The sequence below is a fragment of the Leucopleurus acutus genome (genome assembly GCF_964270905.1).
Source record: "Leucopleurus acutus genome assembly, chromosome: 1".
NCBI classification, from domain to species: domain Eukaryota; kingdom Metazoa; phylum Chordata; class Mammalia; order Artiodactyla; family Delphinidae; genus Leucopleurus; species Leucopleurus acutus.
Window position 1 is genome coordinate 32,527,790 of NC_139142.1, and position 24,442 is coordinate 32,552,231.

General features: G+C 39.8%; 1 protein-coding gene across 2 annotated transcripts in view; it reads left to right on the plus strand.

The window, feature by feature from the left end:
* Nucleotides 1–24,442, plus strand: part of DCAF5 (DDB1 and CUL4 associated factor 5) — a 98,807-nt gene that overhangs the window by 23,811 nt on the left and 50,554 nt on the right. Inside the window, exons 2-5 of one of the 2 annotated variants that reach the window (XM_082832620.1) lie at nucleotides 3,988–4,131; nucleotides 6,438–6,474; nucleotides 7,356–7,495; nucleotides 9,264–9,393. In XM_082832620.1, coding sequence (XP_082688746.1) covers nucleotides 3,988–4,131; nucleotides 6,438–6,474; nucleotides 7,356–7,495; nucleotides 9,264–9,393 — 451 coding nt within the window. The remainder of the gene's footprint in view (nucleotides 1–3,987; nucleotides 4,132–6,437; nucleotides 6,475–7,355; nucleotides 7,496–9,263; nucleotides 9,394–24,442) is intronic. The other variant, XM_082832621.1, reaches the window with a different exon arrangement.

A 24,442-nucleotide genomic window follows, 5' to 3' on the forward strand; every position in this document is an offset into this window, starting at 1 on the left:
GAAGGCACCCCTAACTGATAAGAACTTTTTTCTTTTTTAACATGACCACAGTACTGTTACTATATCTCATAGCTGTAACAATGTCATGAAATATTTAAACATAAAGAAGAGAAGTATCAATCAGATTTGACAAAGTGTTGACAGTTTGTTAAATTTTCTTCTAATCTATTGTTTTTTTAAAGGAAATAAAACTTTACAGGTACATTTGAAGTCCTCTTTTGTTATTTGTGTGTTCATAAATAATATGGTATTGTTTTGCATATTTAAAACTATATACTTAATGTTTTCCTTTACGTATCCTTCTGAAACTTGTTTTTATTACTTAATACTAGGTTTTCAAGATGTATTCATTTCAGTACACGTATCTGTAGCTCATTTTAAATGCTGTATCGTGTTCCATTGTGCTTAGATTTCATTCGTGTTTGTATTCCAGTCGGTTTTATCAGTTTATATATTGATGGATATTTATGTTATCTACCTTTTTTTTTTTGCTATTATGAACAGTGAGGCAGTGAACATTCTTTTGTACATTTCTTTGTGCCATTTTGTAAGAAGGTATCTAAATTATAATTTACATTTCCCTGATTAATACAGAGGTTGAGATCCTCTATAATCTCTGTTGGCCATTTGGTTTTCCTCTTCTGTAGTTGTCATATTTGCCTCTTTTCCTAGTTGTTTTCAAAGTTGATTTGTAGGAATTCTTTGTATGTTCTTTATAATAAGCCATTATCAGCTTTGTGCATTGCTAGAATCTTTATAATTTCAGGAAAGCCTTTCCTGGTCCCTGTCCCTGCTCCTTCTGTGTACTCCACTTAAGTTGGTTTCTGTTTTTATTCCTGTGGTCCTTTGTTTTATTCTTACCTACTCATTTTTGAGTTGTGCTACCAAGTCAGAGAATCCTTTCAGTTGTCCATCAGCTGAATTTGCTTTGTCAGTTACGGTTTGTTTTTCATTCTATAAGGCAAGCAATCCAGAATAGTGGTTAAGAGAGTGGGGAGTCTTAACTGCTTGCTTTTGAATCTTGGCTCAACCACTTTACTTACTGTTGTGACCTTGGCAGATTACTTAACTCTCTTGTACTTGACTTTATAATCTGTAAAACCCATGCGAGTAGAGGTGTTATGATCCCAGTTTTGTATTTGATGAAACTCAGGCTCAGGGAGATTAGATTAGAAACATGAGTAAGTTGAAGAAACATGTGGGCCTCTTTATCTTTTAATTTTTCACTTTTGATAGAGACATGGGCACAGAGAAATATTTCTCTAAATATAAGATATAAAGTAACAAAAACAGTGCCAAGTCCCTGACCTGTGGCCTCACGTGTTGGGGAAAAACAGTAAGAGTAGAGACTATGTAGAACTAAAGTGCCCATGGCCTGTCTAAATCTATTAATAGGGAGGAAAACCCCTTTATGCCATTTTTCATGAAAATAAAACAACAAAAACCCAAAGCTTATTTTCATGACCTTAACTTATAAGAGACATAGAATTTAGAAAACCATCCCAGGCCAGAGAACTCATAGTTGAATTAGGCAGATCATAAACACAGAACATTGTGGACCATACTTAAGGGATCATTCCCTTAAGGGTTGACAGTGAAATACTTTGGAGGAGGACACAGGACTTGATTTTGACGGACAATGGAAGGAAGAAGGATCTCAAGAAACAAAGGAACTCAAGAAATGAAGGCAACTTCTTTCTAGGGGAGGGAGAATAAGTATGATTTGGCTACTATGTTTTCTACTGATTTTTTTTCCTACTAAAAGAGGAAATATGTTTATGGCAAAATGTCAAGTAGTAAAGGAAGGTATAAAGTAAAAATTAAAACATAAAATTTTCCAATGGTATATACCCAAAGGAACTGAAAGTAGGGACTTGAACAGATATTTGTACATCCATATGCTCTTAGCAACGTTATTCACAATAGCCAAAAGATGGAAACAACCTAAATGTCCATAGATGGATGAATGGACTGAAAAAAAAACGGTATGTGTGTAATGAAATATTACTCAGCCTTACAAAGAATGAAATTCTGATACGTGCTACAATATGGATGAACCTTGAAGACATTATGCTAAGTGAATAAGCCAGACACAAAAGGACAAATGTATGATTCCACTTATATGGGAGTACCTAGAGTAATCAAATTCATGGAGGCAGAAAGTAGAATGGTGGTTACTGAGCACTGGGGAGAGTTATTGTTTATTGGGTACAGAGTTTCAGTTTGGGATGATGTAAAAGTTCTGGAGATGGGTAATGGTGATGGTTGTACAACACTGCAAATATACTTAATGCCACTGAATTGTATGCTTATAAATGGTTAAAATGGTACATTTTCTGCTATTTATATTTTACCACAATGTAAAGTCTCCAAACAATTCTAGCCTAGAGGTGGTGTCCACTAAAAACTTCTTTTGTAGCCATCTAGATTTGCAAATACAAGCATAGATATGCAAGCATAAGCATATTCATTCAATGTCTGCTCTTTGGGACATTCATTTAGGTGCTGGGAATTCTGCAGTGAACAAAACTGACAAGGTTCCTGCTGTATTGGAGCTTTTTAAAAATTTGTTTTACACAAATGGATGTTGGTATGCATACTGTTTTACACCTCATTTTTTCCCCTAACAAAGACCTTTGGTCATCTTTCTGAGTTAGTTCTTAGAGATCTACTGATTGAATGGTTGCATGGTATGCCCTTGTTACGGATGTGATATAATTTGTGGCTATTATATTGCATGGAGGAGGGGAGGCAGAGGTATAGAGCTTACTATGGCTTGCTGCCCATGTTTGCTCCTGTTGTAAGTTAAATTTTTATTCGGAATATAATATAGGTTTGTTGTAAAGAGTCAAGCAGGGCTTCCCCAGTGGCGCAGTGGTTGAGAATCTGCCTGCCAATGCAGGGGACGCGGGCTTGATCCCTGGCCCGGGAAGATCCCACATGCTGCGGATCAACTAAGCTCGTGTGCCACAACTACTGAGCCTGTGCTCTAGAGCCCGTGAGCCACAACTACTGAGCCCGCGTGCCGCAACTACTGAAGCCCGCGCGCCTAGAGCCCATGCTCCACAATGAGAGAAGCCACTGCAATGAGAAGCCCGTGCACCGCAACGAAGAGTAGCCCCCGCTCGCCACAACTAGAGAAAGCCCGTGTGCAGCAATGAAGACCCAACGCAGTCATAAATAAATAAATAAAATTTAAAAAAAAAAAGAGTCAAGCAGTGCCAAATCTATAAAGTAAAAGTAGAAACCCTCTTAATCTGTCCTCTACCTCTCTTTTAATCCTATTCCCTGGAAGTAGTAACCACTGTTTACAGCCCATTGTTCATCCTTCCAGATGTGTATAATGCGTTTGCAAATATAAAGAATATGTAGAGCATGTATCTTCTCATTCTCCAGGAGCTGGCTCATGCAGTATAATATTGCTCATTCAACTCAGACTATTGAGAATTATGCAGAGGAAAGAGCTGGACTGAGCTTCATGAGAGCCAAGTTCTGTCTTAACCCTGCTACTGTGACAGGCAATTCCTCCTCAGTTGTCATTTGTCTGGTGTCCCATAGTCAGTGAGATCACATCAAGGAGAGTGCTTTGGAAACTATTATGGTATAAATACTAGCATATTTAGAGTTCTTTGATTGCAAGCAGTAGAAACCAACTCAGGTTCTGTTAGACAAAAAAAAGGTGGGGGGACATTAGTGGAAGGATTTTAGGTAGCAAATGAAGAAATATTTAAACAGCTGGGTCTCTGGAAATTCAGAAATTTCTCTGTATCTGTTCAAGATGTAATTTCTGGGGAAAAGTGAGTGGCTTAGAGGCCATGCGTCTACTGATGGTTAAGGGGGTAGAGTTCTGGGTTTATGTGTCCCATCAGAATCTCACAGAGTTGGGAAGATGCAGTTTTGGAAAGTATGGGATGCAGGCTGGCAAAACCAAATGTCAGCCTTGAAATGTCAGCTCTTTTAACTCTAGATTCTTACTCACCTCTCAAGGAGGAGATGATCGCCGGGTTCTACTATGGCACATGGAACAAGCTATCCACTCCAGAGTTAAGCCCATACAGCTGAAAGGAGAGCATCATTCCAACATTTTTTGCCTGGCTTTCAACAGTGGGAACACCAAAGTATTCTCTGGAGGTGAGAAGATTTCCCCTTGGGAAATTGTGGCTGGGATTTCAGATAAAGGAGTGCTAAAATTATTCCTTAATTTTCCTTCCTTTATCTCATTGAGTTGTGGAATTACTGTTTTCCCATAGCTTGTCTTCTCTGTATTACAGCAGTTTAGACACATGTATTAGACTAATGTCTGTCTGTCCTTTCTCTCCTTTGCTCTTGTTCTTTCTCTCTTTTTTGGTAGAAAACTTTTCACATTGCAGTCTGATACACAGAAACATGTTAGAAAGAGTACTTAACCTTAGTATGTGTGGTACACTCTGATTTTTTTTTTTTCCTATTCTATTCTGTTTTGTTTTTAAAGATTTTAAAGGTTGTGACTCAGATTGGTGTTATGACCCATGGGTGGCTCCTGTGTGAAAAAACGTTGTGTTGGGGTATAATTGGAATGGCTTTTGCTCAAGCCAGCCTCTTGATGATGGCATTCATCAGTCACACTCCTTTCTGACCACTACATTTCTAGCCCTGACCTCTCTTCTGCACTGCAGATTTCCCCACTGAATATCTACCTTTGTTTTCCAAAAGTAATTTAAATCCAGCAGATCTAAAACTAAGATTATTAGTCCTTCTCCCCTGCACAATATTTCCTCTTGTTTCCTGGTTTCCCTTTCTCGGTTATTATCATCATTCAACTAATTATGTAAGTTGTTAGGTTTAACTTTTAAGAAACTGCTGACATTGGAGCATTTTCAGCTTACAAAAATGACAGTTTCATATGGTTCAGTCTAATAGAAATCTCAAAGTCAGCTTCAGACCTGCCTTTCTTTCATTTTCACATCTTGTATGTCACCAACTACACTGTCAGATCTATTTTGGAAGCCTCATATCCATCCTTTAGTTTCTGCTCTCTTGCTATACCGACTGCTCTGATTCAGGTCCTCATCTTTGGCCTGGACTACTGCAGTGTCCTGCTGTGATTTCTGCTACCGGTATCTAACTCTCCTTATTCATTGCTTATACGAGTTTTCTTCAACCATGTGGACCTTTGACCCTACATGTCCATCCACAGGATAAAGCCTCAGTCCAGTCTGCCTATCTGGCCTCATCTTCCTCCCCTGCATCTTGTGCTCTAATTCACTAAATCACTTGTCATCTTAAGTGCTCTGTGCCTTTTGCCCATACTGTTCCTCCATAGGCCATGATTAATTGTCCAGACCCCACCAATTCCCATAAGTCTTCCATCGGTAAGAGTTTTGAGTTATTTGAGTTTCTATTCAAGTGTCTCCTTCCCCATAAAAATATTCCCCCTTTGTGCCATGTACTTTCACCCTGCTCATAAAGGACATAGTTGCTCCTTTATCTGTGTTCCCATTGTAGAGCATATCGCTACAATAAGATAACCCGTCTTGTCACTATTAGTTGTTTGTGCAGGTGGACTGTGAATTCCTCAATCTTATTCATTCCTCTCATATCCTCAGCACCTCACTCTGTGCCTGTTACCTAAAAGGCATTAGTATGGGTTTGATTTACTTGGTATGAACCCACCATAGAGTTACAGTGAGGACTTTAAGATGACCTGGCCACGTCTCTACTGCTTATGCTTTTAGCATAGAGTGGGAAATTTTTTTACTGTCTTCATTTTGGGATTTTTATTTTTTGGCTATATAAACCATTTGAAGGCAGGACTACACATATCGTGGATGCAGTATTTTTAGATTCCTTGAGAAATGCAAGAGAAAAAAGTTGTGGATAAAATCTTTCCCATTATTTAGGATCACACTATCATTAGATTTTAATGCTATAAAAGATGATGAGGGTATGAATAGTAGCAAACGTTTGTTAGGGGCTTAGTCCTACTCCAAATGCTTTTATATTCTTGTCTTCACGATAACTCTATGAAGTAGATACAATTGTTATTCCTATTTTGCTGAGACATAGAAAAGTTACAGATATTTTTCCAGGTCTCACAGTTAATGAATGTTTTGTTTAAAAAAAAAAAAGCTAGCTTGGATGAATGGATTGATTTGCCCATGATCATTTATTCTTTTCCTGAATAGCCACAGTTTTTTGTTTTTTTAATCATCCACTGGATAATGCATTTTGGAAACTTGTTATATCTACGTGCTATTATGCTTTTTCAAATTCTCTATAAGAATATCCTATCCTTCTTCACTATTTTTATAAACCTTTTTCTAATTAACACTCCTAATTTGTAAATATTAACATTGACTTTGTTCATTTGTTTTTCCTGAAATCTTTAAAATACTGAATTGTAATATGAACAGGATCACTTTGCAGGAATTACCAAATGTCTGCTTTTTCCCTTGCAGGAAATGATGAGCAAGTTATCCTCCATGATGTTGAAAGGTAAATAGATTGTTGGTATGTGAAGGTAATTAACTCTATCTTTCGTATGAAGAAAGGCAGGTATCTCTTTAGACCGAAATAGTTCCTGTCTTTTGAAGAAAATAACATGAAATCAACTGTCCTTTGCTGAAAAAGATTTACAAAGTTGATATAAAATTATAGTTTTCAGGTAAAAATTTAAAGGGAGAGGTTGTAAGGGAAGGAAACATAATATCTAACCCTCAATAATTTTATGAGGCAATACTATTATGATCTCAATTAGGAAACTGAGGCATAGAGATATTAGGTAACTTAAAGTCAAGTGATGTTAGGATCTGAACGTAGGCAGCCTGGCTTTGGAACCATGCTTTTACTCACCATGCCAGACTGCCAGGAATCCCTCTTCTACCCCTGCTGGCATCAGGGCTGCTTTAAAGCTTTCCCTCGCTTTTTGGAAATCCAGCACCACCCCAAGACTGTACACAAGCAGATGCATTCTGTAGTAAGTGAAAACATAAAACTTATCAGTTGAGTCACTTTTTTGGGGGTGGGGATGTTAGTTCCCCGAACAGGGATTGAACCCGGGCTCCAGCAGTGAAAAGCGCTGAGTCCTAACCACTGGACCTTCAGGGAATTCCCTTGAGTCACCTTTAAATATGCTTATTTAGTGCAAAAAGCAAACTTGTCGTGAAGTCTTATCTCTTTAGTAATACTTTTTTTTTTTAACCTGGAAGTCGAATACCTACTTTTTAGTAAATGTAATATCCTTTGGGTTTAGCTAGGTTGACTTTCTCCTGGAAATGAAAGAGAACTCCATTCAAGGAACTAGAGGGCTTTAACTCTGCACTACTTTTGTGTGTATGTGTGTGCCTGTGTGCCTCTCTCTGCTCTCTGTCTCTCAGCAGTGAGACCTTAGATGTGTTTGCTCATGAAGATGCGGTGTATGGCTTGTCAGTGAGCCCAGTGAATGACAACATTTTTGCCAGCTCCTCAGATGATGGTCGGGTTCTCATCTGGGACATCCGGGAATCTCCCCATGGAGGTAGGGTCACTGTGCAAAAGGTGATTGGACTGTGTTGAAGAGTTTGATGTCAGTTTCATAGCAGATCCAGTCTATGACTTGAGTAGCCTGGGTAGAAGTGCTATAAAGGGAGAGGAAACTCACATAGCGACATAAATGTGTCTCTGGAGGTCCCACCTTACCCCTGAGTACTCAGAAGTGAGGCACCTCTGCCAGTCCTCCTCCAGTCACTTGTGAATCTCCACAGACCTTTGCACCTGGAGTAAATACCACAGTATCTTGCTGTGTAGTAGCCCCAAGGAGCAGAACATGTGGTGCCTCATTTGTAGAGAGTAGCCACCAAGGGCCAGCTTTGTGCATGGTGCTGACATGCACATATTCTTGGTTACTTACAGAGAATGGGCGTGTTGTGCACTTTGTTACATCCTAGATCCAGGGTTGTTATTTTGCTGAAAGAACCACAGAACCTCACCTTCACTGTGTGTAGGAACTTAAAATGATAGCAGATACCCTCTGTTTAAGGGGGATTGTCTGGGTGAGTTCCTCTTCCAAATGTGTTCTTTGGGTCTCTGAAATGTAAAATGAAGAATTTGTCTTGTTGAATTTCTCTGAAGTTCTTCAGGAAATGCATCTTTTCAGCTCATTTCCTGCAGAGAGACTTCTGTCACTCTATCTTCAAAGGCTCTTTCCTCCAGCATACCCTCAGTGCCACCCCCAGCCCCACTCTTGGTGCAGCTTTGTCATGACCATACCTATGCACATAGAGTTACTATCTTGCCTACCTTGTCTGGCAGGCTCTGAGTCTTTTTATTCTTCTGTATTCTGAGCATTTAACATGCTGGTCTGTGCTCATTATTGAGGTTCAGGCTATAAGAGAAGTTTGTTCTCAGAGTCAGGTAGGTTTGGTAGCCAAAAGCAGCAGCTATGGTTGAATGAAGTGGTTTGCTTGGTACGTGAACTTCTCCTTTGTCTGAACTGCCTCGTGGCTGAGATTATTGAGCACTCCCTGTGCCCAGAGGCCTGTGAAGTATCACATATGGAAATCATAGACTGAGGAGTGCTTTCTGTCTATTGCTTCTAAACAACTTCCATAGGAGTATGTCCCCCCAGGCAGCAAAGTGATTCCTTCCTCACCTGGAGCCAGCTAGTATATGCAAGAGGCTGCAGGGTTTCAAGGTGAAGTTGATTAGAAACTGGCTGGATGCAAGAGAAGTTCAAGTACTAGATGAAATGAAATCCTAAAATTCTAGACTGAGGCTATTTTCTTTTCAATTTAGGGAGCAATATTACCAGAAGGAAAAACTGCACTATTGTTTTATTTTGTCTTCATTAAATCTTTGTGTAGTTTTAAAACTTTCAATTTCTAAAGCTAGTAAATTTGGATTAAGGTATAATAATCCTACCAGTAATTGATTGTGAATTTTTTTAGCTCATGAGGAATTCAATTTTACTTACTGTAAAACAGCTTAACTTCCCATTTACAGTGACCATTTCTGTTTTGTTACAGGATCTGAATAGGTACTATGTTTATTTATCGGCATTATAGTTTAAAATTTGTGTATATGTGTTTAAGTTGCTGTTTGCAGACTTTCTGGTGCAGAAGGGTGTGTGCCAGGACTTGGGACCTTGTGAACAAGCGTGGCTACTGGAATGATGTCCTACACTGGATTCCAGCCCACTGGGGTGATTGTTAACGGCTGTGCTCCTCTTGCTTTCACATCCTGCTTGTCTGCCTGCCACAGGCCCAGCAGTGCCTGAAGTGGACTGATCAGAATTTCTCTCTTCACAGAGCCCTTCTGCCTGGCCAACTACCCATCAGCCTTTCACAGTGTCATGTTCAACCCTGTGGAGCCCAGGTTATTGGCCACAGCCAATTCAAAGGAAGGAGTGGGACTCTGGGATATTCGAAAACCTCAGAGGTGAGCCCCCTTTATTCAGAAGTTGTTAAAAGTTTCCCCTGACTCAACTCTCAGGTAATGTCATCAGTCAGCAACAGTCTTGAGAACCTGGTTGGCAGTTGATCTCAGCTGGACATCTCCTAACATATCCCAGTGTCTCTGAAGCCAGGGGGACCCTATTTCCAGGGGGCAGGCAGTGTGAGACATCCACACTCCTTGCTAAGGAGGAATCATAAATTGTAATCTGGACTCTAGACAGGATCAGTTCTAGGCAAACTTTGCAATGGCAGAGCTCTCTTCAGCACCACCTTCTATCTTTAGGTCCAGGGTTCCCCAAATGCATGGGAGGTCTTCTGGAGGAGTGATGGTGATTTGTTAAATGCATTGCCCCTGAACTGGGGATTCTTAACCCCGGGCTGAAGGGAATATGAGCTTCAGGAAGACTGTGAACCCCCAAACTGCATGGAAATTATATTGTGTATTCATCTAAGTATGTTTTTCTGAGAAGGGAGTTTAGTTTTTTTCAGTTTCACGAAAGGACCAGTGACTGCAACAGTAAAGGTTAAGAGCCACTGCACTACAGTGTTAGGGACCTAATGTGTTCCCCTTCTGTTTGCATTATTAAAGAGCACACTTAGGACAATTCTGAGCTGATGATCCGAATCACTAATGGGGGAATTTCAGACATCATTAAGAGAAATATGTGGATGGGGCAAGTAGGAGCCTCTTTCATGTTCCTTAAATCCCATGGGGGAGAGATGACCTTTTATGGCATCTGTGCATGAAGCCAAACCTTGCTTTATGAAAGATTTGCATGCATTGCTAGCTCCTCTGAAAATTCTACATGGAGTTAACTTCCCACTTTAACGTACTATTGCAGAAGAGTATCATGGAAAGTAAGCGAGGTTATGACTTATTTCATGGGCCTCGGATGAAAGGGGCAATTGAGTACAGAGGATTACCTTCCTTGGTGATTTTTAATTCTAGCTAATTCTCTCCATGGGGCAGTCTGGTGAGGTTGGATCTATGGCAGATCTGTGTAGCCCAGAAGGGGATCCCTGGTGTTGAGCAGGGCTCCCTGAGGCTCCATAGGGCAGCAGAGATTTCTCCTGCTCTCTGTTGCCTATGCACCTGGCTCTTTCTTTTCCACGTGGCTGAAATGCGTGTAGTAGCAGGACCCCTATTGTGCATTTACGCTGTGTGCTGAGGGAGGCTTGTTCTCTGCCAGGAAGACAGTCTCCTGTGTTCGGCCCAAGCCTCCTCTGCCACTTTGGGCTCTTCAGGAACAACTGTTCTGCCTTGTCCTTATCACAAAAGGCAGAATTTGGACTAAAGATGCCAGCTTTCTCCCAACCTGCTATCTCCCATACTGAGAATGAATAGCTGGCAACTGGAGTGAGCCCTGAGCTATTCATCCCCAGTGGAAAGCTTGAGCAGTTCATGATGTTAGCAGTGTCTTGAGAGAAGAGGGGGGTTGAACGTTAATGCTTCTTCCGATTTTCCCCTACCAGCTTCTTACTGTGCATTATATTGAGACCCTCCTCCCATTTTTACTTGTCTCCTCACTAAACATGGCTTCTTTCTTTTTAAAAAAATTCTGAGATTTCTGCTTTACTTTTATTGTAACATTTATTAGATTTAAGGTCTATATCCAGAAAAGTATAATGAATAGAAAAAAAAGATAGAAAAAGAAAATCCCATCTCAAGATTATCTCTGTTGCTTGTATGTTTTTTAAATGTTTTACATCAATACAGTACTTCTCTTTCCTGGTCTCTAGTCACTATCTCCAAAGGTAACTACAGTGAACAGTTTCTTATGTATCTGTCCAGAACATAACTTAATGTGTGTAACTCACATAAGGAATATATATCCTTAAAAGAATTTAGACTAAAGGAACCACATAATAATACCACTGTGCTCAGCTTCTTTTTCCAATTAATAATATGTCTTGGAGCTTTTTTCATGTAAGCACTTGCAAATCTAGCACATTCTGTTAATGGCTACGTGGTATTCCATTCATATGATGTACCCAACAACCAGACTTCTTGTTTCCTGTTTGGGCCATTATAAACTATGCTTCACTGACCCTGATCACACGTCTATCTTGGCCTACCTTTGCAAAAATATCTAGGTAATTGCTGCATCAAACAAAGAGTGTACGTTTTTACATTTTTTATAAAAATTGTCAGATTTTCCCACGACCACAAAAGGCTGCACTGATTTACAAACCTACCAACTGTGCATGAGACTACATGCATCTCCAGACTGTCATGAACACTTAAACTGTTGCAGGTCTTATGGGGGAAAAATATCTTCTTGTTTTGATTACTTCTTCATTTATGGGTGAGGTTATGTGGTTTCTTTGGTAACCTATAGTTTTCAAAGCCCATGTGGGAGAAAAGTCATCTAGTAAAGCTAGTTGGCAATCTTGACTGATTCCTTTTTTAGAATAAAAGGAGGAGCACAGTGCTGTGGAGACTAGGATGTTTTTACCTGTTTCTTTCAACTTTTGTAAGGTTTTTTGGATATGAGGCAGAAAAAGGGTGTGAAATATTCTTGAGGTCCTGTTCTTCACATCCACTAGTGTTTGGGGATTAAACTGCAGATCTTTTCTGTTTGAATTTTCTCAGTGCAAGTTGGTATCGGGAGAAAGAGACGGCCCTTTGTCTTTTCCATGCAGGATTAATTATGCCGAGTTGCAATGGATGATTTGTCTCCTAAACACAGCTGCCTGGAAACCCCAACCCAGATCTTGGGACAATTCTGAATTGCCTGGGAGGACAAGCCTGGAACAGGAGAGATGATCTATTTCAGGGATACTTAAAGTCTAGGGAAAGATTTTAGGGAATTTGTGAACCCCTTGTAATTGCAGGTAAAATCATGTGTGCTTGTGTATCTGAGTGAGCACACGTGGCATTTTTTCTAGGGACAAGGAAAGCTTTTGCCAGGTTCTCATAGAGACCTTTGAACCCCAAGAGGATGAGTCACTCAGTGTTCTAAAGATTCTTGATTTAGAGCCTGTTGTGGTTCCTTAGCAGGCTTCTAAGTAACTTCCAGCTTGTAGTAGCTTGGGCACATGTGTGAATTCTGGGCCTTTTCAAGTGGCCCACTGGCTCCCTAGAAACAAATATATCTCTGTGGAACAATAAGGGGGGCTCACATTGAATATCTTTCCCTTCCTACCTTACCTTATGGGTGGTTCCATGCTGGAACGGTTTCCCTGCCCTACTCCAAGCCTAAGCTGTGTCTCTCCACTTTAGCAGGTAGCCCATAGGAGTGTGAACAGGTTCATGTTTGTCCTACTACTGCCCTGAAATAAGCTGACTAGAGGGCTGGCTGGTAGAATAAAGTGTCAGCTCTAGAAGGGACTTCAGTTATCATCTGATCTGACTTCCTATTGTACGGATTGTAAAGGGAGGCAGAAGAGCTTGATGGTTTAGAGTGTAGGATCTGAAGTACATCCTGGGTACAGAGCCAGGTAGTATACCTTAATAGCCATGTGATCTTGAGCATGTTACTTCACCTCTCAGTGCCTCATAATAATAAATAATAGCTAACATTTATTAAGCATTACATGCTGGGGATAATGACAGTTACATGAATAATTCCTTATTTAATCCTATGACACCCTTATGAAATAGATTCTATTATTCCTATTTTAATGATAAGGAAGTCAAGGTACAGAGAGGTGAAATAACATGAATATATGTGTATTATATCCTCCCCTGTATGTTCTAGTTTTCTTTCATCTGTGCCTCCTTGAAATAAAGCTTCGTCAGAATTCCTCTCAAATTTTTTTAATACAGGCCTATCCAACTCTAGAGTCTGAGGCCTTTAGACTTTCTGCCTCCCTTTTCACTGTCTTCTGGCCCAGCCCCAGTCTTCATGCTGACTTCCCATGTTTCTCGCTCTCCTAACCCTGGAAACCCGCACATGCTCTTAATTTTTCTTTTGTAAAGCTTTAGAACAGAGGTTGTAAACCCTAGTTGCCCATAGGTCATATTCAACCCACGGAGATATTTTGCTTGGCCTACATGATGTAATAGTGTTTAGAAAATTACACAGAAAAAATCACAGTTTCTAACATCTCTTGAAAAATTCAAAAGATCTGATATCATTGGACCTTTATTCTCACATGGCAACAGTCAGCCGAAGTTGAATCATGGGTTCCTCTTTAAACCTTTGGGATGTGTTACAGGTTCCACCACTCCTTGATGTCTTAATCCAGGTGTGCTTCTCTCATTTATGTTACTTCCCTGGTCATGTAGTCATTGGAGCTTGAGGGTCTGCTTTGGGGATTTTAGTGGAAATGAAGGGGGCGTAGCTGGGGAACTTGAGTATAAGTAACTGGATAAGAGAAAACTTCACATATACAAGTATGCATTGCAAGTTTGGGCGAGGTTTGGTTTATTTCATTTAGATTATTTCTGCTGATGTCTTTTCACAACCATCCTCTCCTTTATCACTGCCAACATCCCAGTTATGATGTCTTGCTTGGACTATTGCAGTGGCCTCTGAACAGTTTTCAAAACTGAACTCCTTGAACACCCAAAGCGTTCAGGAAGAGTGAAGTTTTCCCTGCTGTTACTCTCCTTGTCTCACCGTTTTCATTGCCTGTTTTAGCTGTCTGTTCACTCACCACCTCTCTCCCTTCTCGTATCTTTAGGTTGTCAGTTTTTGTCAGGATCCGTTAGTTCTGTGACAGGTAACAATGTCTTGCTTTGACAAGGATAATAAAGAGAGTGGTTCTTTCCCACTCAATAATAAAACTAGGGCAAGCCAGGAATTCCTGTAAAGACTTACCTTATAAGCTGGTGCTTTTACGTGTTGTGTAAATTACACACTTGATAATGGGTAATCAGTGCAAATTCCTGCTCTCAGAAAGGAGTTGCTCTTAGTAACTCACCTGGCTTTGGGGCCTAAATGTTCTCTCAGCCTGTACCAATCCTACTTCTGTAGAGACCAAGTTAAGTGTAACTCCTTGCCTTCTGAACACCTAGGCAATCTCTGCCACATTGCATTTGAGGGCTACTCATACTATTATGGGAAAATAGAGCCCAAGTGTTCAACTTCAAAGGCCCGAAAAGGCATTTATACTCTGCTTTCTCTCTCTCCTCTCCCACTCACCCATCTTTAGTGTTTATATGTATATATCCAATACTCAGGCAAATGTCCCATCTATTGAAGCCTGTAATAAAAGCTTGTTTTTTTCCCCTAAAACTGTATATCTTTAAGTTCTTTATTTTTATTAATGTCACCATCACTCTTGTACTCATCCTGGCTAAAATCCTAGAGTCCCATTTGACTCTTCTGTTTCTCCCTCCCTCTGCCATGACCAGCCTTGCTCTGTGTTAGTGCCTGGCCACTATTTTCAGTTCTTAAAGCCCCTGCCCTATTTCAGGTCCATATCACTGTTTCCATAAGGTGTTGACTACACTGGCTTCTTAACCTGCCTCTTGGCTTCTGGCACATAGCACATGTCCTTAAACATCACTTCTGCCATTCCCCTACCCAGGAGCTGTAGTGGCTGCCTTTTATCTTTCTTCATGGCCATATCCCCTGAACCAATTATGCAGGATGCTCCAAGAAAATGTTTTTTTGGGAATGAATGTATGACCTAGTTTACTGGATGAAATAAAAACTCGTTACGCAAGCAGTCAACCCCTTCGCTAGTACCAGTGCCCCTTCTCCCCTTGTAACTCCTCCTCTGCATACAAACACACGTAGAGGAGAATTTCTCCTTTTTTCTTGATTTTTCTTTTCCTATTCAAATCCTAGTTACCCCTCAAGGTCCAAGATCAAATGGAAGCCCATCAGTGCAGACGTCCTTGCTGTGTCTCCCTGTTACATACTCTTAAAGCTTACTTTACTCGCTGTGTCCCCAGCATCTAGCCCAGTTTTGGCACAGAGTACATGCTGAATGAATGAAGCTTGCCCTCACTTCTAGCAGAAGGGATCGCTCTATCTAGAACCTCTGTAAAGTATAATGCTTACGGCCTGTGGCATTCATGTTGCATGTCTCAGTCACCGCTTTTGCCATCATTGATTATCTTTCCTGTTACTGTGTTTTATCTCCAGACAGACCAGTATTATGTCTGTTATTTCCTTCCAGTGTTCAGGAATTACTTCTCAGGAAGGAAGCACTTGTCCTAATCTGTACTATTAATTCTCATTTTTTTCTGTGGATTTTTAAGGACAGAGCCATGTTTTATTTATTTTTAATCTCTATCGCCTAGCACAGTGCTTAGAATGTTATGGACCCTTAGTAAATATTGAATGAGTACAGTGTTACACTCATCCCAAAATAGTATGTATTCTCAAAGCTAGCTTTCTGTAATGTTTTCATTAACTCCCTGAGTGTAATGGCATGGATCAAAATGTCATCTGTAGGGGATAAATCCTTAGAGGAGGTTGTAAGGGTTCTTCTGGGGCTTTGGACACCTGTCAACTAGTGATGTATGGAAGTCAAGGATTCTGGCAAAATTGCTTTCTGGCTTTTGGGCCACAAGGTGGAGCTCTAGAATCAGCTTTGGCCACTAGAAGATACCAGGGCCCCAGTATCCTAACCCAGTGATTCTCAAACTTTAGAGGGCATCAGAATCACCTGGGGAGGTTGTTAACGTGCTGCTTCCTAAAGCACAGACCCAAAGATTGAACTGTTGATCTGGGGCAGAACCTGTGAATCTGCCATTTTTTAATACATACCCCAGGTGATCTGACAACTTTGCTTATCCTTCAAGGTGGAAGCTGTGATTATTCAGAGGTCTGTTGAATTTGCTGCTGTGTTCATTTGGACCCAGGGTCTTTGGGCTTTAGGCCAGAGCTTCCCTGTGTCCTTCATTCTCACCAGTGTGCCTTTTTATAGAAAGAGACTTAGCTTCAGACCAGAGCATCTGGGGAATGCCTGGTGAACGGATGGGAGTTGTGGAAGCATGTTCCAGTTCATATCCTCCCTTTAATTCTCCCCAACTCTTGTTATTCAGGAGGAGGTGATATCAAATTCCTAAATCAAGTACACTTTATTTTAAAATCAAATCTTGACTTTTTCTTCTTTTTAAAAAGCTTTTTATATTAAAAAATTCACATACACATATATATATGTAGAATTGTAAAATAAACTCCATTATACCTAGCGCCCAGCTTAAATTAACCCATTGACAATCTTATTTCATTTATTCTTCCTCTGTGACCTCCCTTCCCAATTATTTTGGATCCATTTCCATGTAGCATTATATCATTTCCTCTGTAAATACTTTAGTATGTATCTCTGAAAGGTATTCTTTTTAAAAAATTGAGATAAAATTTACATAACATAAAATTAACTATTTTAAAGTGAAAACTTGGGCTTCCCTGGTGGTGCAGTGGTTGAGAGTCCACCTGCCGATGCAGGGGACATGGGTTCGTGCCCTGGTCTGGGAGGATCCCACATGCCGCAGAGCGGCTGGGCCCGTGAGCCGTGGCCGCTGAGCCTGCGCATCCAGGCATTTATCCAAGAGAGAGGAAGACTTACTTTCATACAGAAACTTGAACATGAACGTTCATAGCTGCTTTATTCATAATAGCCAAAAGCTGGAAACTACCCATATGTTTTTAAATGGGAGAATAGTTTAAAAACAAAAAAAACTGTAGTACATTTATACCATAGAATACGACTCAGCAATAAAAAACAGTGAACTATTGATACATGCAACGATTTGGATAAACCTTAAGTGAATTATGCTACATGAAAAAGCCAATCTCAAAAGGATACGTACTGCATGATTCCATTTATATAACATTCATGGGAGAATATAATTATAGAGATGGAGAACAAATTAGTCATTGCCAGGTGTTAGGGTTAGAGGTAGAGGGGGTGGATGTGACTATAAAAGGGTGGCACAAGGAAGTCTTGTGGTGATGGTACAGATAAGTATTGTGGTTACATGAAGTTATACAAGTGATAGAATTGCACAGAGCTACACACACAAATGAGTGCATGTATAACTGACAAAATCTGAGTAAGCTCTATAGATTGTACCAATGTAAATTTCCTTGTTTTGACATCATACTGTAGTTATGCAAGGTGGTAACACTGGGAGAGTCTGGGTAAAGGGTTCAAAGAACCTTGTTGATTTTCTATGTATAGTATCACGTCATCAGCAAACAGTGACTGTTTTACTTTTTCCTTTCCAATTTGGGTTCCTTTTCTTTCTTTTTCTTCTCTGATTGCTGTGGCTAGGACTTCAAAACTATGTTGAATAAAATGGCAAGAGTGGGCATCCTTGTCTTGTCCCTGATCTTAGAGGAAACACTTTCAGCTTTTCACTGTTGAGTATGATGTTAGCTGGGGCTTTATCGTATTTTTGTGTTGAGATATGTTCCCTCTATGCCCACTTTCTGGAGAGTTTTTATCATAAATGGATGTTGAATTTTGTCAGAAGCTTTTTCTGCATCTCTGTTGAGATGATCATATGATTTTTATTCTTTGCAAATTCTTTTTACAAGGAAATTTATTTGCAAATTCCTCTGAATCTATAATTATTTCAAAATAAAAAGTTAAATGCAAGTAACACATAATAACATTCTCCTCTTAAAACTGTCAGTAAGGCTAAAGTTCCTTCTGACTACCTCTTCCAGTCCTGGTCCCCTGCCCCCTCCTCTGGGGGTAATGAGTGTTAGGAGTTTGTAGTATATGCTTCCAGAACTTTTTCTTTGCTTTTATATGCTTATACATGTACCCATAGAAAATATATGATTTTTGTTTCTATATGCATGTATGCTTTTCACACAAATGATGTACCACTCTGCAGTTATTCTACAACTTGACTATTTCACCCATCAGTGTATGTTGGGGATTTATCTATATTAACATATCCAGATTTATCTTGTTTCTTTTGCCAGTTAAGAACTTGAGTCAACTCTCTGACTTTCTCTGTTAAGAGTCAGCTTAGGTTTTTCTTCTAGGAAGTCTTTTGTGACTGCTCCCCCTCCTGTGTACCCAGTGGAGGGTAGATATTCTTCCTGTGTCTCTCACAGCACATATTTCCCTTATTAGAACACTATTCATGTTATAGAAGGAAACTGTTGGTTTTCTTGTCCCTGATTAGTTCTTGAAAGTGTCCTTTCATCTTATTTCATCTTTAAATTCATGTGCCTAGCATATTGTCTAGAATAGTTAGCAGGTATTCAATAAATGTTTATTCAGTAAAGGCATGCCTGAATATATGAGTTACTGAACTACAGGGAAGGGTATGAAGTGAATTACTTAGATGAATCCTTCTGGCCCTGATGCATTGTTATATGATGCTATTTTTTTTTGCTGGGTGGAATAATCCATCTCCAGAGCGTATTCTGTGAAATCTTGTTGAACCAAGAAGCAGAAAACAACTTGTTGGCCCTATTTCTGCTGCTTATTTGTTGTATGGTTAAAGCCAAGTCACATAAGCATTCAGGACCTAGGTCTCCTCCAATTTGAGATGAGAATAATGTTACCTTCACTGTCCACCTTACAGGATTAATGCAAGGATTAGATGATACAATTTACAAACATCTTGGAAATTAATTTTTTATACATCTTTATTTTTAAAATTTTATTTATTAATTTATTTATTTTTGGCTGCATTGGGTCTTCGTTGCTGCGCACGGGCTTTCTCTAGTTGCGGTGAGCATGGGCTACTCTTCGTTTTGGTGTGCGGGCTTCTCATTGTGGTGGCTTCTCTTGTTGTGGAGCACAGGCTGCAGGCATGGGGGCTTCAGTACTTGTGGCTTGTGGGCTCTAGAGTGCAGGCTCAATAGTTGTGGCACACAGGCTTAGTTGCTCTGTGGCATGTGGGATCTTTCCCGGACCAGGGCTCGAACCCGTGTCCCCTGCATTGGCAGGCAGATTCTTATCCACTGTGCCACCAGGGAAGTCCCTATACATCTTTATTAAGGTATAATTGCTTTACAATGTTGTGTTCGTTCCTGCTGTATAACAAAGTGAATCAGCTAAATGTATACATATATCCCCACATCCCCTCCCTCTTGCGTCTCCCTCCCACCCTCCCTATCTCACCCTTCTAGGTGGTCACAAAGCACTGGGCTGATCTCCCTGTGCTATGCAGCAGCTTCCCGCTAGCTATCTGTTTTACATTTGATAGTGTATATATGTCCATGCTACTTTCTCACTACGTCCAAGCCTCCCCATCCCCCTCAAGTCTATTCTCAACGTCTGCATCTTTATTCCTGCCCTACCACTAGGTTCATCAGTACCGTTTTTCTAGATTCCGTATATATGCATTTAGCATACGGTATTTGTTTTTCCGTTTCTGACTTCACTCTGTATGACAGACTCTAGGTCCATCCACCTCACTGCAAGTAACTCAATTTCGTTCCATTTTATGGCTGAGTAATATTTGGAAATTAAATTTAATGAAGAACTTGTGGCTTCTTCAAGGGTATCTATCGTGATTTGATTCCTTCAGTGAATTCTTCATAGTTTGAACTTTTTATTTTGTGACCTTAGGTTTGACCCCTTGTATTTTATCTGGTGTGAGTCACGTGTTTTAGATGGGGATGTCTTCATACACTCTTTAATAATCTTGGCTTCATTTATCCATGAATTTGCCCACGTATAGAAGACTTTCCAAGAACATTGCTAATGTTTCTGAATTCTGCATTAAAAACTTTGTGTTTTGAATCAGTTTTTTATTCCAGTAATACAACTTTGCCATTTATTTATGGGTGCTTGGGAAGTGGAATGGTGGATCTGCAGAATGAAATCAAACTAGGTGTAGTTTCAGATCTAACCTGGTACTATGTCCAGTGCTAACCAAGGGAGGCCTGTTTAGTACTTAAAAACCTTTCAAAGGAGGGATATTATTTGCCTTCATTGAGAAGGATGGTGGGGGACACTGAAATTTTCAGAGTCCTTTGAAAATTTTTGTTTAACTATCATTATATGAATTTAAAACAATGATTTAATTTCAGATTTGCATCTACACCAGAATCCTGTGGGGCAGCATATTATTTGAAGTTTCAATTAAGAAGCTCTTTAAATTCCCCACTGTCATACTCTTCTCAAAGCTATCTTCTGTGGTCCCTTAATTAAAGAGGGAGTATGTTTGAGATGACATTTTAGAATGATGTATTTTCTTCTGATTACAGAAGTTCATGTTCATTGTAGGAAAACTTGGAAAATAAAATGAAAGGTATAAAAAAAATTACCTAAATGCTATAGTCTAATTAACATATCTTCTTGTTGGTCTCAGTACATCCATCAATCCAAATGTTTATCACTATCTATCCTTAGACATAATTGGATAAGGCATGTATTCAAATCCTATAGAGTTCACTCTCTACCTTCTGAAAGCTGATACATAAATTTTCTTTTTTTAGCTTGTAATTGACTTCCTAAAGTTTAACTATTAATTTTCCTTTTGAACTTTCATTTTACAAATATCAGAAACTTGCTTTAAAATACAAGATAAAATTATGATACCTTTTTACCTGTTAAAGTCTTCCTTCTTGTTAGCTGCTTATTAGCAGGTAGATAAATTTAACTCATTTGAAGGCCGTGTGGTGGTGTCAGTGAGGAGGAAAAGACCTAAGTGGTCATTGGCAAATCATTTTACTTTCTAGGCCACAGTCCTTTGCCTATGAAAGAAAACTTTGACTCCGATGATCTTCAAGCCTCCTGCTATTTCTCTGATTTTTATGTTGCTCTTCTGCTTGCCTCTCAAGATTAGACTTTGTGGGCAGACAAATGTCAGGAGCCAGGTGAACCTTTGTGGAGCCTGTTTTGTTTAATGTTCTAAGTCAGGTTTTTCAGACTGCTACTCATGATCCATTAGATCATGCAGCATCTACTTATTGAATGCCTGTTATGTGTCTGGCACTGTTTAAGCACTTGGGATGCACAGGAAAAGATATAAAAGTTAATAGTCTAGTGGAAAAGGACAAATAAGAAACAAAAATAAGTATGTAAAAATATATGGTATGTAAGATGGTGATTCATGTAGTAGAGAAAACTAAGCAGGCAAGGGAGAGAGCGAGCATTGGGGAAGTTGCATTTTTGCATAGGGTATATCAGGAAAGGCTAATTGAGAAGGATATTTGAATAAAGAGTTAAGTGAACGAACCATGCTCATATCTGGGGAGGAACGTTCCCTCAGGATTTGCAAGTGCAAAAGCCCTAACGCAGAAACATGTCTGACGTATTCTAGGAGCAGGAAGGAGGCATCGTGTGGTTGAAGCAGAGTAAGGTAAGATGAGTGCTAGGGGGCAGAGCCAGAGACATAGGGATTGAGGGGCTGTCTAGGGCATTGTTGGCATTATAAAGAATTTGGGTTTGGGGGACTTCCTGGTGGTCAGTGGTTAAGACTCTGTGCTTCCAATGCAGGGGGCGTGGGTTCCATCCCTGGTCAGGGAACTAAGATGCCACATGCCATGTGGCGTGGCCAGAAAGTTAAATGAGTAAGTAAGTAAATAAATAAAATTTAAAACCTTAAAAAGAAAAAAAAGAATTTGGGTTTTAATCTGGTTGAACTGGGAAGCCACTGGCAGATTTTCAGCAAAGGAATGATGTGATCTTGACTCATGGATCAGCATGCCTCTGGCTGTCTTGTTCAGGATGAAATGAAGCATGGGCCAAGAGTAGAAGCAAGGAGATAAGATAGGAAGCTCTTTCAGTAATCCATTGGGCCATGAAATTAATTTAGATGGTCACAAGTATTTATTAGATAGAAAATGGAAAATAGAAAATCAGTGCATTGCACACAGCAGACAGTAAGTTGTTTAATGAATTTATGCTAAATAAATGTGAGTGTACTGGAATGCAGTATAAGATGTACTTACTACAAAGGTTTACTATAAACAAGTTTGAAAGCCGTTATCCTAAGACATTTATATTATTGCCAACTAGAGGTGACTTTGGTTTTTGGACACATTCTCAGTAAGTGGCTCCTGTATGAAATAAACCATCTTCCTATAATCGTGTCTCATCGGTCAGCACTTTGGCCTTCTCTCCCCTTTCCTTTGCATTCCTCTCTTCTCTTGTTTTCAACTGTTTGCATAAGTGTTCTTGTAGAAGATACCAAATTGTAATTTTTGTTTTCAGACTCTCTTCTGCTTAGGATTTTTTCTAGACTTTGCCTGTTTCCCCTTTAACATTCCTCTAGCTTTGTGGCCTTGTATCCTGACAGTCAGCACACACACCCAGTTTCTCCTCCTGCCATCAGGGTCTGCCTGTTTATCTGCCTGTATTCCCACCCACTCCTTCTGCACTGTTACTGTTGCTGTAGCAACTGCCATCTCAGTTTCCCCCTTCCCCTGGCTTTTTTCTTCCTCCTGCCAACCACTATTCATTAAACTCTTCCTCTCCAGTTTTCTACACTGTGAGGTCAGGGCTGATGCTATGTAACATCTGTCAGACGGTAGGGCCAAGAATAGCTTAAGATAAAGATTAAATGGCTGCTTACAAAACCCCTCTCTGTTTTTCCACAGCTCAGAGTAAAGGGGGGTTTTGAATAAGCAGGTCATCTGATGAACTGAGATGACTAAATGCTGAGTCCCTAATTCCGTAGAAATGTCATGAGTGTCCAAGAACAAAACTGTTATGGCACTGCTTCTTAATTCATTTTGAGATCTTGCATGAGGTTGAGATCTTGGTTGGTTTTATGTGGCTTTTGGGATCCTCTGAGCCAAAGGCAAAAACGTGGACTGTATGTCACTTCAACTCTGGGTATGTCCCTGTTCTGGAAGGTGATGATTAGAGGCACTGCAATACCTACCATCCATGTTTGCTTCATGGAGGGACTAGATATGCCATTTGATTACCTGAAGATCTTTTTATCAGAAATTTAGTCTAGCACTTCTGCTGACCTCATTCAGACTTAAATTTCTGGATGTTCAAAAAGGGAAGGAAATTTTACCGTGGACACTGAACCTGTATCTATATTTCAACCCAGAAAGGCTTGGCAGTGGATCATGTTCTGAAGAAAATAAGTTTGTTTAGTCGCAGATGACAGTGTGTCTTTCTCGGGCTTATTGTCCAATAGTTCTGGTTTCCTCTAGAGAAGTCTCAATCTTGGAACTGAGGACTGTATTAGAAAAAACAAAAGAGAAAGCCCAGGTTCTTCTCCTTCCAACTCACATAAAAGAAATGGTTAAGGAAAATGTGGTAGGGACTTCCCCGGTGGTCCCACAGTTAGGACTCGACGCTTTGACTAACGTGGCCACGGGTTCAATCCCTGGTCGGGGAAATAAAATCCCACGAGTGCACGCACAGCACAACCATTTGAAAACAAAGGAAGATGTGGTATATATATGCAATGAAATACTACATAGCCATAAGAAAGAATGAAATAATGCCATTTGCAGCAACATGGATGGACCTAGAGATTGTCATACCAAGCAAAGTAAGTCAGAAAGAGAAAAACATAACCATATGATATCACTTATATGTGGAATCTAAAATATGATACAAATGAACTTATTTACAAAACAGAAACACACTCACAGACATGGAAAACAAACTTACGGTTACCAAAGGAGAAAGGGGGTGGAGGAGGGATAAATTAGGAGTTTGGGATTAGCAGATACAAACTACTATGTATAAAATAGATAAACAACAAGGTCCTACTGTATAGCACAGGGGACTATATTCAATATCCTGTCATAAACCATAATGGAAAAGAATATGAAAAAAATACATATATATAAAAAACTGAATCACTTTGCTGTACACTAGAAACTTACACAATGTTGTAAATCAACTATATTTCAATTAAAAAGAAAAGGAAAGAAAAAGGTTAAGTGATCACCAAGATCTTGAACACACTTGAACGGAACTGATGTGGGCTGTGACTTTTTGAACTTTTTCACTTTTTACTTAATTCTAGTATCTTCTAGGGTTTGTCATGTTCTCTGGGTTGTGTTATAGGAAGTACAAAATGCCCCTGTATTCCTTATAGGTCATCCTGTCCTAAAGCAGAAACTGGAGGGGAGAGATTTTCCCCTACCCGTGGGACATTGAATTTGCCTCTCTGGTTGTCTGATACCAGCTCTGATGCCTGTGATTTGGAGTAGCAGTGCCTTGACTCCAAGTGTTTC